The following is a 17,120-nucleotide window of genomic DNA, read 5'->3' on the forward strand; positions in this document are numbered from 1 at the left end:
TCTTGAACTGTTAAAGATACCATAATTCTATTTTCCCCGAATGAATTATGATAAATGTCTTCACTAAAGGATGCATATTCTCTTTGCATAACTATGTTAGAGGTATTGGTATCAGCTTTGCTTTTTCAGGTAGAATTATATTAATTTCTGCTGCTAGTCTCATAGTTCTAAATGATGAATTCAGTGACACTTCACTCTTCAGAATCTGATTAGTAGTTTTGGAGACATTACAATTTCTGTTTTGCACTGGAAACCAGTTGTTACCTCATGTAGAAGTTCGCATTGTTATACGGAACTGCCATGTCAGGCTGATGGGGTGCTTTGGCTTGATGTGTCTAAGGGAAACTGCTTAAAAAATTGGAATAGCGGAGAAAAGTTTGATTTAAAACTGATACTAATAACACTAGGCTATGATGATTCGACTGACACACGAATGGGAATGCAAAGAACATATCATGTAAGGATGGTTTGCCAGTTAACTATAGTGACATTTTGGCTTTTGTTCCTGCCAGAGCCTTAAAAGAAAGATGCATGTCAAAAATTGCATAGATTTGTAATACAGGGGACTGAGTTATAAAGATTGGTAAATAAGAACTTTGTTTCATGAATTTGATGTAAAGATACATACTTACATTGCAGAATTACAACAGCAACAGTAGCAGAAAGGGTATCACAAAACAACTTGGTCATAAACTCTTCTCTAAAATTCCATTTATATCATGAAGTTTTTGTAATGCTGACCATCTACTACAATAAACATTGTTGTTTCTGGTGTGAGGACTCGTAGACAGACAGATGAGATTCCTTTGACATCATTGCATATGCTGCTACAGTTTTGTGTTTTAAATCCTGTTAGATCATCAGAACATTTGTGTGGGCATAATCTTTGAGTTTACCACAAAGAAAAAAGTCTGATGGTGTCAAATGTGGCAAATGAGCAGGCCATCTGATAACACCCACATGTCATACCCATTGACCAGAAAAGAGCTAGCTGAATGCTTTCCTAGAACCAGAGTTCACTCTACAACCTCTGATGTTGAACCTGCCTTGGCCAGCATGGGTTCTCAACTACTTACAGAATTCCGTGTGTTTTCTGCAGCCTTGTTGCTTAATCTGCTGATAAAGTGACTCGTGATACTGATGGAAGCTGTGTGGGTACAAAATGAAAACACTAGTTTGACTTACTCCGGAGGCACTCACAATATATCTTCACCTAAGATGTGGATTATGAGCAACAGATGCCGGAACATTTTGTTTTCTCCTTACCCTCTGCCTAATATTCCAGTGCCCTTCCAACATAAGCTTTTTGCATATTCGCTGAATTGTCGTTCTTGTCAGTCACTGTCAATCTGGATATCTTTGCACATATGACTTAACTGTTTGCATTGTGTTCCATCTGCATTAAAGTAGCAGTATATCCAGTTTATCTTGGTTTTTGAAAGACTCTCCCCCCCCCCCCCCCCAAACAACCAACACTCAACGCATGTGAATGACATACACAGAATGAAAGTGATATTTCTTTTGTGCTGCTTTTACACAGGTATTGTAGTGGTGCAAACAGTGTGTTTCTTCCATATCTGGCATGGTGTTTTTCCTTATTTGGGTACAAAGTTACCAATTTCTGCATAAAACAGCAATCGATTTAATGTTCAAAACGGTCAAATCTTAAGTTCTAAATGTTTTAATTGCTCCAAAACTTGTAATCAGATTTTGAAGGGTAAAATACCATTGAACTTGTCTCTCTTAGAATTACAATATTAGTATTTTCATTTTAAAAAGTGAAGTTAATATTGATATCTCTGTAATAAATATATTTATGCAAAGAAACTGCATATTTTTTAATGAGGACCTCCTCACAATTCATCTAGGTGAAAACAAAACTAAAATGTATTACATGGTTCCTGAAATACTGGAGCTGATTAGCTTAGCTGAATCACCATCTATAATGTGGTTGGCATATAATAGGTCATGTGTGGTAGTTATGTAGGACAAGTTTCATATCGTTGATGGGTTTAGTATTAGGGTTGACTCTAATTTATATACCCAACAGGAATGTAAGTACTTGGTGCAGCCAAACAACAACATATGTGAAGTTCTGTAATTAATGAACTGTCATAGGCTGTCAAATAATCTGTGAAAAACAGGGTGCCCAATAATAACTAGTGCAATAAATGAAGTCTTGTAAATGAAGATTGATCCACTCCAAGGAGACTCCGAGTGACAGACAAGACCATAGTATGTGCAGTTGTTGCTATACTCATCAGTGATACCAGTTGGCTTCAGATAAACGATCTAGTGTATCTCTGTGTAGCAGATTCTGATGTTATTGTATGATGATGGGCACAGGCAGTGCTGATGCTCTAATGCAGGTTCAACATCAGAGGTTGTAGAGTGAACATCTGGTTACTAGTGAAATTTTCTCTTTTTGAAGGGGGTGCTACCTAGATATTATCATCAGTGTCACCTATGCCGAAGCTCATATCTGCATATGTCAAATAAATTAGATACCTACCCCTTATAACCAGCCCATTGGGTTGCTAGTGATCTGGATGGTATCTGTATTGATGAATGCATGTATCTCCACTAGTGTCATTGGAATAGTGGGTGGCAGTTACTGTGTTGGCACTCTGTCCTGCAGCATTGGTGGCAGCTGTGGTACAGTGGATGTATCTACAGAGATGAAATGGCAATACGGGACATTCAAAACCTAAATACAGAAGGTTACAATAACAGCACAGTCTGAAGATGCCCTCATTAGGTTCTGTGCAATATATTGCCCCACACTCGTTCACCATTATACGACTGACAAGGTGGTTAGTGGTTACAGGCACACACCGTGACTAGACCTGCTTTGCCTTTCATATTGAATGCAGGCAGCACAGTAATGCCCATACTACTATACAAGTTCTGACCTCTAGACAATTAGCCAGGGCTTTGTTGTGGCCAAAAAGGAATGATAGCTGACATGCAACTGGTACTGTTGGGAAACATGGTGTTAGTAATGCCTACCCAAAGTCCTCACCCCTCACACTGAGCAAGCAGATGTACTCTGTAACATACCAAACACCCTGTCCCCCTTTTTCGAACCCAACCACTTTTGCTGTGGTTGAAAGTATAGTTCTTGTGAGAGAAGAGAACTAAGTAAATTGGAACAAGATAAGACTTGTCATCTTCCCTTACAGCAGAAATGAAAACTTCTCAGGGGCACTCATAATATGAAAGTGGATGTTGGTTTTAGAAATCTTGCAGCACACTCCATTAGGGAATTTCAAATAATTAGTAAAAATAGAGGGTGAACTGAACCTTCGTGCACAGGATGTCGGCTTCATCCTGTAACATAATGATGTGGCATTTCTTGTTGTGTGTGTGTGCAGACAGACAGAGAACAGAACAGTGACAGTATTTCTTATGAGTCTATGTAGGTTGTGATGACAGACTGATCCATAGCATAGTCTGAGGTCTATTTACATTGGAAGCTAAGTTTTTTTTGTGAATGCAAAATCTTAGCTGTGCTGCCATACTGATCTGTAGTGTAGTCCAAGGTTTAGGTTAGGTTGTAAGTTGACAGTTTTTAATTGGAGAAGTGGTGTTGAATGCTTCAGTTAATCAAAAGTACATTTATAAGATCGTGAACGTGATTCACTGTGGAAGGAAGAGATAAGCAACTGGAAGATGGAGTAGCTTATCTAATGTGGAAATTGAGTAAAATTAAATTTATACAGGAGAATAAACTCTTTAATTTTATCATGTAATAATGCATTGTGTTTTGTTTCTTATAGAGTACAGCATTGGCCATAGGATGGTGCATGAGCCAGCCATTTTTCCGAAAGTGCATTCTACCACCTGATAGAAATAAATTTGATAAAGCAGGACTTGCTCCCAATTTGACAAGAACGGTATTTGCTCAGCCGAGTACTGAAATAAATAAAACTAACAGAAGCTTCAGTTATGAAGTGACAAGAAGTAGCATTGCACAACCAATTGTTGGAGTAGCTAAAAAAGACAGTCTCTCCACTCAGACTACAGCTCACAGAGTTGAAAATAGTGCATGCAGTACATTAACAGTGCAAGAGGTAAGAAAGTGCACACTATGTTCATAATCTGTTCCTTACCATATATTTAATGAAATCGATAGTCATTATATCTTATAAGCAGATTGGAATCAGTTAAGAGTTAAAAGTAATTTTGCTCACATTCATTCTACTTTGTATAATGTGGTCCAACTAAAAACAATTATTTGAGGATTTTTGTATGTATATGGCATGATTTACTCAGCCAGTTACAAGGGGACTTGCAGTTTAATGCGGGTTCTGAATTGCTGTACATCTTGGCATCTTTCCCATTAACAAACATTGCTAGAGCTGAAAGAAGTGAAAAATGACACACAACTCGTAGAACTGACTGGGGGGCAAAACTAAGACCTTTGGATCTGTAGTGTGACACTTTGCCCGAGAGCCAAAAAGATTTTTCATACTTAAGAGCTATATTACATGTTTTCAGTTCTACAGCAGGTTGGCCCTTGTGTATGATGGTTCCATAATGAGTAACAGAGAGTTTGAGAGTATTGTCATTGTAATTAAGAAATATAAGAAAATTTTGGAGTAGGAATTAAAATCCATGGAGAAGAAATAAAAACTTTGAGATTTGCTGATGACATTGTAATTCTGTCAGACGGCAAAGGACCTGGAAGAGCAGTTGAATTGAGTGGATGGTCTTCAAAGGAGTATATAAGATGAAAATCAACAAAATCAGAATGAGGATAATAAAATGTAGTCTAATTAAATCAGGTGATGCTGAGGGAAATAGATAAGGAAATCAGACATTTAAAATAGTAGATAAGTTTTGCTATTTAGGGAGCAAAATAACTGATGATGGTCGAAGTAGAGAGGATATAAAATTAGACTGGCAATGGTAAGAAAAGTGTTTCCTGAAGAAGAGAAATTTGTTAACATTGAGTATAGATTTAAGTGTCAGGAAGTCTTTACTAAAAGTATTTGTATGGAGTGTAGCCATGTATGGATGTAAAACATGGATGATAAATAGTTTACACAAGAAGAGAATAGAAGCTTTCGAAATGTGGTGCTACAGAAGAATGCCGAAAATTAGATGGGTAGATCATGTAACTAATGAGATGGTACTGAATAGAATTGGGGAGAAGAGGAATTTGTGGCACAAGTTGACTAGAAAAAGGGATCAGTTGGCAGGACATGTTTTGAGGCATCAAGGAATCACCAAGTTTGTATTGGAGGGCTGCATGGATGGTAAAAATGGTAGAGGGAGACCAAGAGATGAATACACTAAGCAGATTCAGAAGGATGTAGGATGCAATAGTTACTTGGAGATGAAGAAGCTAGCACAGGATAGAGTAGCGCACATGAAGAGCTACATCAAACAAGTCTCTGGATTGAAGACCACGACAACAATTAAGATAGTCACATTCTTCAGAAAAGTACATTAAAGGTACATCTCCCTCAGCTGTGGTTATTAATGTTAATATGAAAGAGAACAAACTGCCTTCAGTCACAAATTGTGATTTTTATTCCAATACAATGGAGTTGAGGCCCCCCCCCCCCCCCCCCCCCCCGTCCCAGGGTTCAAAATGCATTGTGTATTGCAATAAAAATCACTATTTGTGACTGAAGATGGTGGTTTTCGTTTTTACAGAAGTAATACAATCACAGCAGTAAAATTGCCAGTAATGGATGTAATTAGGTGGTAAAATATGTGGAAGAGGTGTTGGCTCTCCTCTTAAGTCTCACTTTATTATCTCATCAACTATATACTTCATGGGGCACTGTACCATGGAAAGATGACACTGATAATTAGTTATTTTTTCAGCAAATGAATCATGATTAACTATTTAGTGCTTGATCCTTGTAGAACTAAAAGCTGAAAAGTTCCTGATAAACACTTACCTCTGTTGCATTGTGTACAAATCTACCAAATTTGACAAAACCCCTTTAAGATTTTTACAAAACAATTTCGATGTTATGTGTCATGAATTGATGATCTGTGGTTGGCGTCACTTCTCTGATGGCCAAGAAACACAGATTTGGATGTGGAATGAAATAAATCTTTTTGTTAACTAGTTTTAAAATCTTGGTTTAGTTACATTCATTTAAGTAAAAATCTCAAATTAACTTGAACCTGATTGTATGTGTCTGTGTGGAGAGAAATCCTTGGCTTTAGTTGTAGTGTCATCAGACTTTAACTACCATAAGAAGACTTGTGTATTGTATTAAAAGCACTCTCATACAATATGAGAGTACATTTTAACGAAATGAAAGGTTGTCAAGATGCAACCTGCTTCTCATGTAGAATCCACTACAGGAATACTGACTTCTACACTCACTACACTGTACAAACTACATTGGATGAAATAGAGCTATGGGGGAAGTTGAGATTAAGAGCAAACGATGCAGCACATTATTAGTCTGTTTCCGCTCACTTACTATTCACCGTAGGCTCCATTGCTGTCTGCAGCCTAGTTATGCATAAAAACAAACAAGTAAGTGGCTTTTACAAAGATTGCAGGTAGACTACCATACAAATGACATGGACTAGATTTAGGATGTCACATTCATTTTGCTCATCCTCTGCATGTGCCCATGAAAAATCCAAACTCTAGTTGCAACATTCAACATATAAAAACATAACATTGCTAATCATAGTAAATTTGGAAGAAAGTACTATGAAATGTGACACTGATTTGTCACTTAATACGAGGACATACGGAGCATTGCTCATTGCTCATTGCTTTCACATTAGTGTTGGTTAAAACTCAACCTTATGTGTATATGTTAACAAGGACAACTGCTGTGGCATTTTCTAACTTTATGAACTTTCCATACTTTGAATTACAGTTTGTGCCCATCTTCACAAACATTCAGAAATAATTTGTTTCATGGTTGTTTTAGTTAATATTGAAGTAATAATGTTTGCATACCATTGTGTAATAATTAATAAACAAATTAAGTTTCTCTGTAGTATCTGTCTTACATTGTTATTGGCTTTAGTTAACAGTTGTCAGAAATTTTTGGCAGTTTGAGCGTGACATCAGTAGCCTTTCTACCCCTAGTAGCTGTAATGGTCAACATTCACTGTCACATTTTTGCAGCCACGTTACTCCACTCTCAGGTTGTAACAAGCCTCCTGTCACTGAATAGAGTTGTATGCTTGATGTCAAATGAGGTGAACCCTTTAAAGTCCTGCTCCGCCAGTGTTCTTCAGTAAAATTTCACCTTTTGGACTGGACTGGAGATGTCTTACAACAAGCTATATTAGACTAAAAGTATAACAACGTAGCAAAACAAAACAAAAAAAAAAAATGTGAGCTCTCTGATGGGGACATCACAAGAAGCCAGTTTCTCCTCTTCCAGCTCACTTAGTGCATTGCAGTCTGTCCAGCAAAAATACCCAGCTCTCAGAATAATTCATAATTATCCAGATTATGCAGCAGTGTTTACAAATAACAAGTCATGGTGATGTATGTTGGTAGGTTACTACATGATAGCTCAACAGACAAGTTTTAGTGTATACAATAACAGAAAATCACTTCTTTGCTGATAAAAAAGATCAATAGAGTATCACTGAGAAGAAAAGTTAGTGAATTCTGAAAACAGTAAACTGTGATATAGTGTAGACACTTCAACAGAAGCTGGCTACTAGCATGAACAAATGAGGACTTAATCCGCCGTGGGAAGAGGGGCAATTCAGGGGAATAAATCCCACCTGCCTCTTACACGGCTAGTAACCTACATTTGTGGTTTATTTCTCTAAAAGTGAAGCTGTCACATAGTGATGGTAACAAGTGCAGATTATTTTTAGGGTTGTAGAAGTAGCACCAGAACACCATGATGGACCTGGAGTATCTTCTTCATTCATTTTGAAATAAGAAAAGAAAGCAGCGAGGAACACACAACACAATGTAAAGTGGACTACACAGACTGTTTGGTAATGGTTACCCCAATCTCTTGCTGAGATTGGCAGTGTCTTTTCCATGGAAAAGAACTGCTTGTTTTTGATGGTTATGGCATGCCACTTTCAGTAACAGCACATATTTTCTTATCAGGTTCAGTAAATTGTTCTACATTTAGTTTCTCTTATTATTAGAAGCATATTTCTCTCATATTAAGAATGATTGGACACTATTGACAAAGAAAACTAAAAAAAAAGCAAAGCATGGTTCTATAATAATATTTATCTTCATTGTGCTCTCCCTCATTCAAGTTATGTGATAAAAAATTATGGCATACCTGCAGTAAAACATTTTCTGTTGATTGTTCTACCACCCCAAATATTGCAGTAACTGTTAATACCCTCAGCACTCCATTAACTTTGTGTCAAATCATGTGTGAAATATGTAGGATTCTTTTATGAATATAAATTAATATGGCAAGCTAACTTTGCACAACAGTAGTTTTGTACAAAAATTCATGTTGTAAATATATTAGAGCAGCGTAATTAGTCATAAAAGTGCTGCGAACTTCACATTTTATATTAATAATACCATTCTATTTGATGGAACTGTGCTGCAGATACAGGATTTATTAAAACCCATTATTTGTTACTTTGAGTATAACTTACGTACCACTGAACATAGACCCAGTAGTTGTTAAGTGCCAGCCTACAAACCCATAGATTGAGGGTGCAGTCCTCACTTGGTAGGACTTATGTGAGGAAAAATGCCAAGTTGCATCATGATTTAGAGTAGATCGTCATATATAGGTCCTTCAACGGGCTGTGTCCATCAATTAACTTTCGATGTGACAGTGCCTAGTGAAGCACTATGGTGTTTAAACTAACATTTTGGTTAAGGCAAGCTTCAATTACTAATTAATAGTTTTTTAATTAACTATAACAATTATCATATTATTTTTTCTCATTAGTAATACTTTTCTCATGCATTTCAAGCAGTTGCTTTAATTTTTTCCTGTAGGAGTATGTCTTAGCAATACTCTACTTTCACCTGTAACGCTAATGGGTCATTTGTTGTATGTATGCAGGTTGTTTTAGTAGGTGATGGTCATATTTTGGAAGATAATAATATAGACATTTCTGGGGGTGGGGGGGGAGACATATATTCAGTTTGATGTACAAGTGTTGGAGAGTCACAACATTTGACAGATTGATTACTGGAATCCAAACATTAGTTGTTCAAAGATAGAAACAGCTTAAGAAAAGGGATGAAATAATGAGTCCATACTACCTTGCTCCAGTTAAAAATGTTGTTGGAATTTGCCAGCATAGTTGAAAATATTCTGTGATGTCATGGGCATTTACACATGCCACTTATGGTGACATCATGTACCTCTATGAAATTTTCAGATTTGATTGCTTCTGTTCAAGAGTGCCAGTGATAGTTTCCTAAAAGAAGACTAGCCTGTAGTGCAGGCTGTTCCAGCTCTTGCACTCCTTGCTCTACACAGTGTTGTCACTTACTTTGAACAATCAGGTGCGCCACCATGTGGCACTGCGAGCCTTTTGATCTGCCACCCGCACCTTACAAAATGACTGACATACTCTTAAGTGCTATGGAGAAATTTCACACTACATCAGGGAAATAGGAAGCTAAACAAGTAAAGAAATCGAATAAGTGTATTGGCCTTCTGAAATTTGACTTATCCAGACCAAAAGCAGAAATATATTGGCCATCAAGGAGTTCACAGCATTAATAAAGAGGATACTCTTCATTGTCACACCCTGAAGGAAAGATTATTCCTTGGTTCTTATTTTGATTACTAGGAACAGCGGCTCAGAAGGGTAAGTAGGCCCAGACATGCACATGATCTGGGCAGCATTTTTGTGTAATGAATGGGACCACCATGTCACATTTAGCATTGATCAAAGCTGAATTGTGGAAATCTGTGACTTCTAACTGGAATGACGATGCCAAATCATCAGGTGAAAAAGAGAAAGCGGTGCTGAACAGTTTCATTTCTATTTCCAAAATGGTGGGCTTTCAGAATCTTTTTTCAAAAGACGTAGTGAGCTACTTCATCTTGGTTTGGTAACTGTGAAAACTAGTACCTTCAGGCAGTTTTAAAGGAGTCAAAGTCTGAAGAATGTTGAACTTTCATTACTCATTTGCCTTTCAAAGAAAATGTTTTTGATGGATGCTCTGATGTTCATGTCATTAGCTGCTCTTTGCCCTGCAATGACAATTTTAAATTGTTGGGATGCATAGTTGTCAGCTAGGAATACTAGGTCTGATATTCATTTTAAATTTTTAAGACTGTGTGTTTCTTCCCCACTCAGTTTGAGAGAGAGAGAAAGAGAGAGAGATTTCCTTATTAATGTTTCCTTATTAATGACAAAGAAAACATCAAGAAATTTCTGCTAAGTCAATGAACTGTACTGTGGTAAGATATGTCACCTTACTGTTTCCATATCTTGCAGGAATCCTTTGAATTGACATTGGTTTGCCATGTGAGACGACACAAAATTCACCCACTCGACCACAGCTTTCATTATGCCTCCTAGCTCTACTGTTTTCAGTGAAAGAAGCTGAGAACAATCAAAACGTCTTTCTCGAATTCACTTTTTAGAGTATATTATAAATTAGAATTAAAAAAAAAAAACTTAAGGTGCCAGATCATTTGTGATCCACCGTCTGTGGCTACAGAATGTAGTTTATCTTACGGTAAATTCATATTGTCCACTGATTCACGAATATGCAAAGTCCTAGAGCACTGTTATGGAGCAGTACCACATCCCAGACTTTCTCCGTTACTTGCAGCTCCATCTACACCATGCAAAGTTACTGAAAGCTGAGCACTGTTGTATAGATCAGTGCTTTTGTCAAGTGCAAACGAAAAGACAATTAAGTTCTCGGCTTTTTTCCTGAGCTGCATCTCAGAATTTGCTGCCGTATCCAGCATTTGATGAGGTTCTGTTCGCTTCAAAAGGCAAACCCATTGAATTGCCTGCAGCTCCCCACTGAAAATGAATTGTTATTTGTTGCTTTAATGTAGCAACTTTTTAGCTTGCTCAAACTGCTGCCTCATTCACATTTCCTTCACTATCATTCACTTCAAAAGTATAAACACAATACAGTATGTGAACTAATCTCATATATTACTATAAATTCTGTCCTAAAATTCCTTTTTTAAATTTGAGTCTCCCGGTATGTTGTTCATAAGCCTGGCTACTAACACACTATGTGCTTTGCCTTCTACCTGCTTGTAACGTGTTACATGAGGATGTTTACATTGACACTGTATGTTGTACTTTGTAGCAGAATTATGTATTTTGTGACATACAAGGCGCTGTGGACGTCCATCCCTATCAGTAAATAGAAATGTAGCCTCCAATTGAGACATGGTTTCCACAACTATCCATTGCTGTTACTGAATGCACATTGTTCCATCAGTTATGGCTTCATGCAACCAGGGAGCAGTAAATTCTCTTTACACCCCCATGTGGATTACAATCTGCTGCAGTGAGCTCTCTGGAGTGCTTCTGCTCTGTGGGGCACTGTTGGAACAGCCTGTTGCAGAACAATGTATTCAAAGGCATTAAACACTGCATGAATATGGTCTCTTCCCAATGTCTGTGTCATATCAGCATGCATTAAAAGCCAAAAAGTGTGATATCATGAACTATTGTGAATAGTGTTTATGTTGATGTGGAACAGTCTGAAGGGGAAATAACATACAATCAGCCAGTCAGGTTTTAATTATTGTATGTTTCCTCCTGAAACACTGTGCATACTTTAACTGTGAAATAACTAAGTTTTATGTTATATTAAGTTTCTTTTACATTGTATTAAGTTTCTTCTGCATTTTAGGCTCTGGATAAAGCTACAGACAATTTAGCACAAATTCAGAAAGCACTAGCTGGTGCTGTTGATAATAAGCTTGGAGTGAAGCACATGGAATCAGGAAAAAAGAAGCTAGCAGCTACATACTTTCTAAAATCAGCAAAGCTGGGCAACAGAACATCTATATTTAATATGGGCATTTGCTATGAAATGGGTCTTGGTGTAGAGAAGGATTTGACTCAGGTGGGTTGGAGCATCCTTTATTCTGTTTCTGTATATATATATATATATATATATATATATATATATATATATATATATATATATATATATATAATCACTGTGGTATAATGTTAAAAATCTTCTGTTTACATCCAAACAATTTCTAGTGTTGCAGTACCACCTTTGGCGAAAAAGGCCTAAAATTTTGTCACAGTTATGTCAACTTGAAAGTAAGCTACAGTCAAACATAAAAAAGGGAAAAAAAATCATGCAAGTAGATATATTCTGCCACTTTTCTGTTTAGTTACCTCCATCAGGACAAATGGAATGCTACATGCTACTAGGTGTGCGTGCAGGCTGGGGGGGGGGGGGGGGGGGGCGCAGCTCAGTTTCTCAGAAGTGTAATTTGAAGTTGGCAGATTGTTGTTTGGAACAGAATGTCCCACCAAATTCAGCACAACAGTGCTGGAAACTGGATTCAAACACTAAAATGTTGTATTTTTACAGAAAGGCCTTTTTCATTAACTGATTTCTGTTGAAACTTGAGGTTGATATGCAAGAATATTTTCTAATGTTTCATCCACATTTGTGGATGACATCTTCACAGATGAAGACAAGGAGGAAATGTTCATGAGTAATTTCCTGCATTTATACAGCTTCTCAGCATGGAAGTTTTAAGAAAAGAGAGGGCACTGGTTTTGAAAATCTTTGTTCAACCCTATTAATTATTAATATATAATTGCTTTTATGTAAATGAAGGTGGGGGCGGGAGGAAGGAAGGAACTGTTGATCTCAACTGCATTGGGACTTTATGTGGAATCAGTAGCAATGAGTGAAAATGTGTGCCAGACCAGGATTCGAAACCTGGATCTCCTGCTTACTAGGCAGTTGCGTTAATCCCTGTGCTTTCCACAGTGTTGATCGCAGTTACGTGGAATATCTTGGCATGTCACTCGGCTGACCCACATTCCCACCTAGCAACAGCTATCCACAGTTCCTGTCCATGCCCTCCAGGCTCACTGTTTTGATATTCCCACAGGAAATCGAATGAAGTTGTGCAGCCAGACTAAAGGTGGTGGATTTATTGACCATTGAGGTGAACCAGTTATATGAATGCATGGTGTTTGTTCTTTCAGACATGTCTGAAAGAACAGACACAACACATTATATTATATAACTTATTTTATTACTCATTTACCATGATCCTCTTTCATTAACTTATTTTTGTGTAAAATTGTTTTGCAGGCAGCTTCATATTACAGAATGGCTGCAGAGAAAGGACATCCAACTGCAATATACAATCTTGGTGTTTTTCATATGTATGGTTTAGGTGGTGTTGCAAAGGACCTCTCTCATGCTCAAGAACTTTTCAAGTATGCTGCATCACTTGGTCAAAGGGAAGCAAAGGAAGCATATATCAAACTTTCATCTTATTTAGAAAGAAAGCAAAGGTTAAAGCAATCGACAGCTATGTCAGCACAGTGTACAAGTAGCATAAAGTTGTCAGAAACATCATCAGATAAGAAAGCAACCCTCTTAACGGATAGACTGTCTGCTAATGTATTATATCACAGATCCAAATTTAATGAAGTAGTAGTGCCAACTACCAGTGCCCATGATAAGTGGACACAAGATTTTATTAATCTTGTCTCTTATTTACACAGGCCAGGATAGAACTCCAATAGAAAATTTCTTTCAGTCTCTGCCACAAGTGCAAGTGACATTACTTGTGTTTGAGGATTGGGTGGGTGTGAGTCAAGGAATTCTTACTCTTATTCAAGCATTTTTGAGGACAGGTCTGAGTTTGATACAGGAATTTTCATTGTTAATCTTTGCTAGTGATTTTATGGGAAACTGAGCCTCATTTGGGGTTTTTGGCTGTATATTTAGCTGTGGTTATATCCAAAGCAACATTTAAGAAGCACAAAAACGGCGATAATGAGATTTTAGAGGAAGAAAAACGATTTTGAAAAACTTGAAAATTTCTGAGAAATATTAGTATTACTTTAGGGTGCTATTAGTGTCTTACAATTTTAGTGCAACTAATTTTTATTAGACCACTATTTATAATGCAACTTAGTATGCTACTGTTTATTTCTTTCATTTTGTGTTAATGTGACATGTGCTTTTATATCCTAAGATGCAAGTCAAATTTAAAAGGTCTGTGTTCTACAAACTTAGAGAAAACTAAATGTAAATATTTTGGAAATTCTGAACTAAACAGCAGTTACATGCTCTTTGACATTTGGAATACTCACTCATTTTAGAGCCTGTGGCAGTATTGAAGGCAACCACTGGTTAATGAATTTCAATGACAATATTAAATTGTTTTATAAGAATTGTTCCCTCCCTTATGTCATAGTTGGACCAACTAAAGATAAAGAATCTTGTTGCAGGACTAATCTCACTTGTTGGGTTGTCCCACACAGGTATTAGATCATCCCATTGCATATGTAAATATCTGGGCTTTTCTCACTTTTCAAACTACCACTGTACTCATGATAAAAATACATGCATCTAATAAGTTAACTAACTTCCTTTATAGAGGTTGCATTGCTTATAAACATTGATCTACTCAATGTCTTCTTCCATATTTCTATTGTTAATGCCATTCTTACTTATATGTGCCCACTTTTCTGTCCTTGTGCATTATTTCCATGACTTTGAGCACTGTACCTTGTGCCTTTTTAATCCACATTTTACTACATTTCTTCTTCCAATAAGATGGAGTCTCATAAGTTACCAAATTGTCACTTTGTTATTCTACAAATAGTCTTTCTACATTGAAATTATGGCCATAAAGTATTGACTAGTATATGTGTTGTCATTGAGACATCCTGTTTTGACAAAACAATAGTATCTTGTAGACAGGAGAGAGGGCTTGCCTTATTAGATCCATTGTTTCCCTCTCTAGTACCATTTGTTTGGAGCTCTGCAGAGGGAAGCCAATTACTGAACATCAACTTTGCTATTACTGTTCACCTGATTGTAACATAAGCTTATCTAATAAATTGATGATAAGTGACTCCACAACCATTATATAACTTGTGTTTCCAGGCATGTTGAAATTACAATGTTCAGTAAGCTCATCTATTACTAATGACTCTTTCCCCACTTCTCAGCTTGTTTTTCCCTATTACTCTACATCCCTGATTATAATTTGATGTATGCTTCCTTTATTTTGCAGTTTGATGAGTTCTTCTTTCTGCTACTCTCACACAACTATAATGACTGTCCTTCCTTATTGTGAAAAAGTATATTCCCATTTTTCTGTATTTCATTATATTTCTTATTTTCACTTCATTTAGTCATTATATTTATATCTTTTTATTAATTTGGTTCAGCTTACCTGTCTAAGTCACCTTATGTGTCCAGAACTGTTTTTCCCCATGCTCATTTAAATGAGCAGTTGATTCTTATTCTTTCAGCATGTTTTTCATGTGTACAGGACTCAGTTTCATTTATTGTTGTATTTATATTTTCTGTAAGTTTCTTCTTTGAGTTACTGTTTGAGCATAATGTGGTTACCTTCACTCCCTCTTCGTTTCTTCTTTCTTTTTTACTGCAGCTCCTAAATCGCCCATTGATCTTGCAGTTCCGAAATTTCGTTTCTGTATTGTGTGTGTTTCAGCCCTCATATAGTTCTTATAGCCACTGAGTATCATCTTCTGTAATATCATAGGATACAATTGACATGGTTCACTGCCCAAACAAATGTTGAAATAAATTCTTTTTTAAGAAAAGAAGTGATCACTGATATCAGACTAAAAATGATAGTCAAACACATATATTTGTCTTTTCATTTAATGTAAGAACTTGACATTGTGAGGTGTTTAAATTAGTGTACTTAAGTGGCTGAAATATTCTGCTTCTGATAGTATCTAGTGGACTGTGTTAAATTTTTAAAATCCAGAGATCTTGTGAATTGTGAAACTGAAAAAATAAATTTCTGTGAACTTTGTAGTTGTCTTAATATCACATGCAATTTTAAAAAAAAATTAATTCACTTGTTTTGCTTCACATAAAATTTTTTTCAGAAAATCTAAGAAGTAATTAGAACTTTGCTCAGAGATTGAGATTCCTTATCCAGTAAGTAATGTTGTTTCTGGTGCATGAAAGTATGACAAGAAAAACTGAATTCTGACATTTATCTTCTAAAAAGAGGATAAAAAAATATGCCAGTCATAAACATCCTTGTATACACTCTTCTGATCTAACCAGACATTTTCTTACTGGGAGTGCTCTCCTATCTCATAGAGGTTCTGTAAATCTAAAGACCACTTCTGAATTACTTGAACACACAACTGAACTTAAAATGCCAGTTTTTTGTGTTTAGAGAAGTTATCTTGAATATTAACTCTTTCATAAAAAGGATGACCTGAGATATTGCAGGCAATGAATAAATAAGTCCCAGGAACATTATCAGAAACATTAAATTGTCATGTTGCATAAAAATACAGCACTGTCTAGATCAGAGGCTCAGATGATTCTGCAGCAGCTGAGTCCCATCGAAAATTAGTGACAGTGCTGCAAATAGTTGTCATGTGTACCCCTTTATACTGTACATGGCACATGTGCCACCCACCACAGCTGCTGCCCCCAAGATTGGGCTGAGCTGGTGGTGCCGCTGATAGTAGAATACTGGTGCCAACAATACATCACACTCAAACACTTGGTCCAACTGCATCAAAGAGTTTTGTGTTTTGATGCATGGAGTACAGGGACAGGGTTCTACATCTTACTAAGAGGAAAACCCTTGTCTTTATTGATCAACTTGCCTGGCACCCAAATTTTAATTTGATGAGAGTCTGGTAGTTGCCAGTACTTCCAGAGTCTCATCAAATTTCATCCCGTGTGCCTCATTTAAAAAATGTTCCACTTCTGCTGATTTTTCAGGCCATTGTAGCATCATGTGACATCAGTGTTGTACACACCCATCCAGTGCTGTGCAATTCAAGTGGCTGATCTAAGCCTTTCCACATTGACATGGAATTTTGTATATGTTAAGCTTTCTAAGTCTGAAATCATATTTGTCAGAGCCAAGTATTCCCCAAATATCAGAAGGTGGACACAAAATGTTCTTAATGTTATAACTCCTTAAAATTCTTTCAGTCTTAAACAACATGCCCCCAGCGTT

The 17,120-nt window shown here is 36.7% G+C and overlaps 1 protein-coding gene across 1 annotated transcript in view; it reads left to right on the top strand.

Moving 5' to 3' along the window:
• LOC126298592 (uncharacterized) overlaps positions 1 to 15,942 on the top strand; it is a 41,836-nt gene extending 25,894 nt beyond the window's left edge. The window contains exons 2-4 of the mRNA XM_049989966.1: positions 3,780 to 4,073; positions 11,789 to 12,004; positions 13,229 to 15,942. Coding sequence (XP_049845923.1) covers positions 3,780 to 4,073; positions 11,789 to 12,004; positions 13,229 to 13,657 — 939 coding nt within the window. The 3' untranslated portion in view covers positions 13,658 to 15,942. The remainder of the gene's footprint in view (positions 1 to 3,779; positions 4,074 to 11,788; positions 12,005 to 13,228) is intronic.
• Positions 15,943 to 17,120: the final 1,178 nt, after the last annotated feature.

The sequence above is a fragment of the Schistocerca gregaria genome, chromosome X, assembly GCF_023897955.1.
Source record: "Schistocerca gregaria isolate iqSchGreg1 chromosome X, iqSchGreg1.2, whole genome shotgun sequence".
Lineage (NCBI taxonomy): Eukaryota > Metazoa > Arthropoda > Insecta > Orthoptera > Acrididae > Schistocerca > Schistocerca gregaria.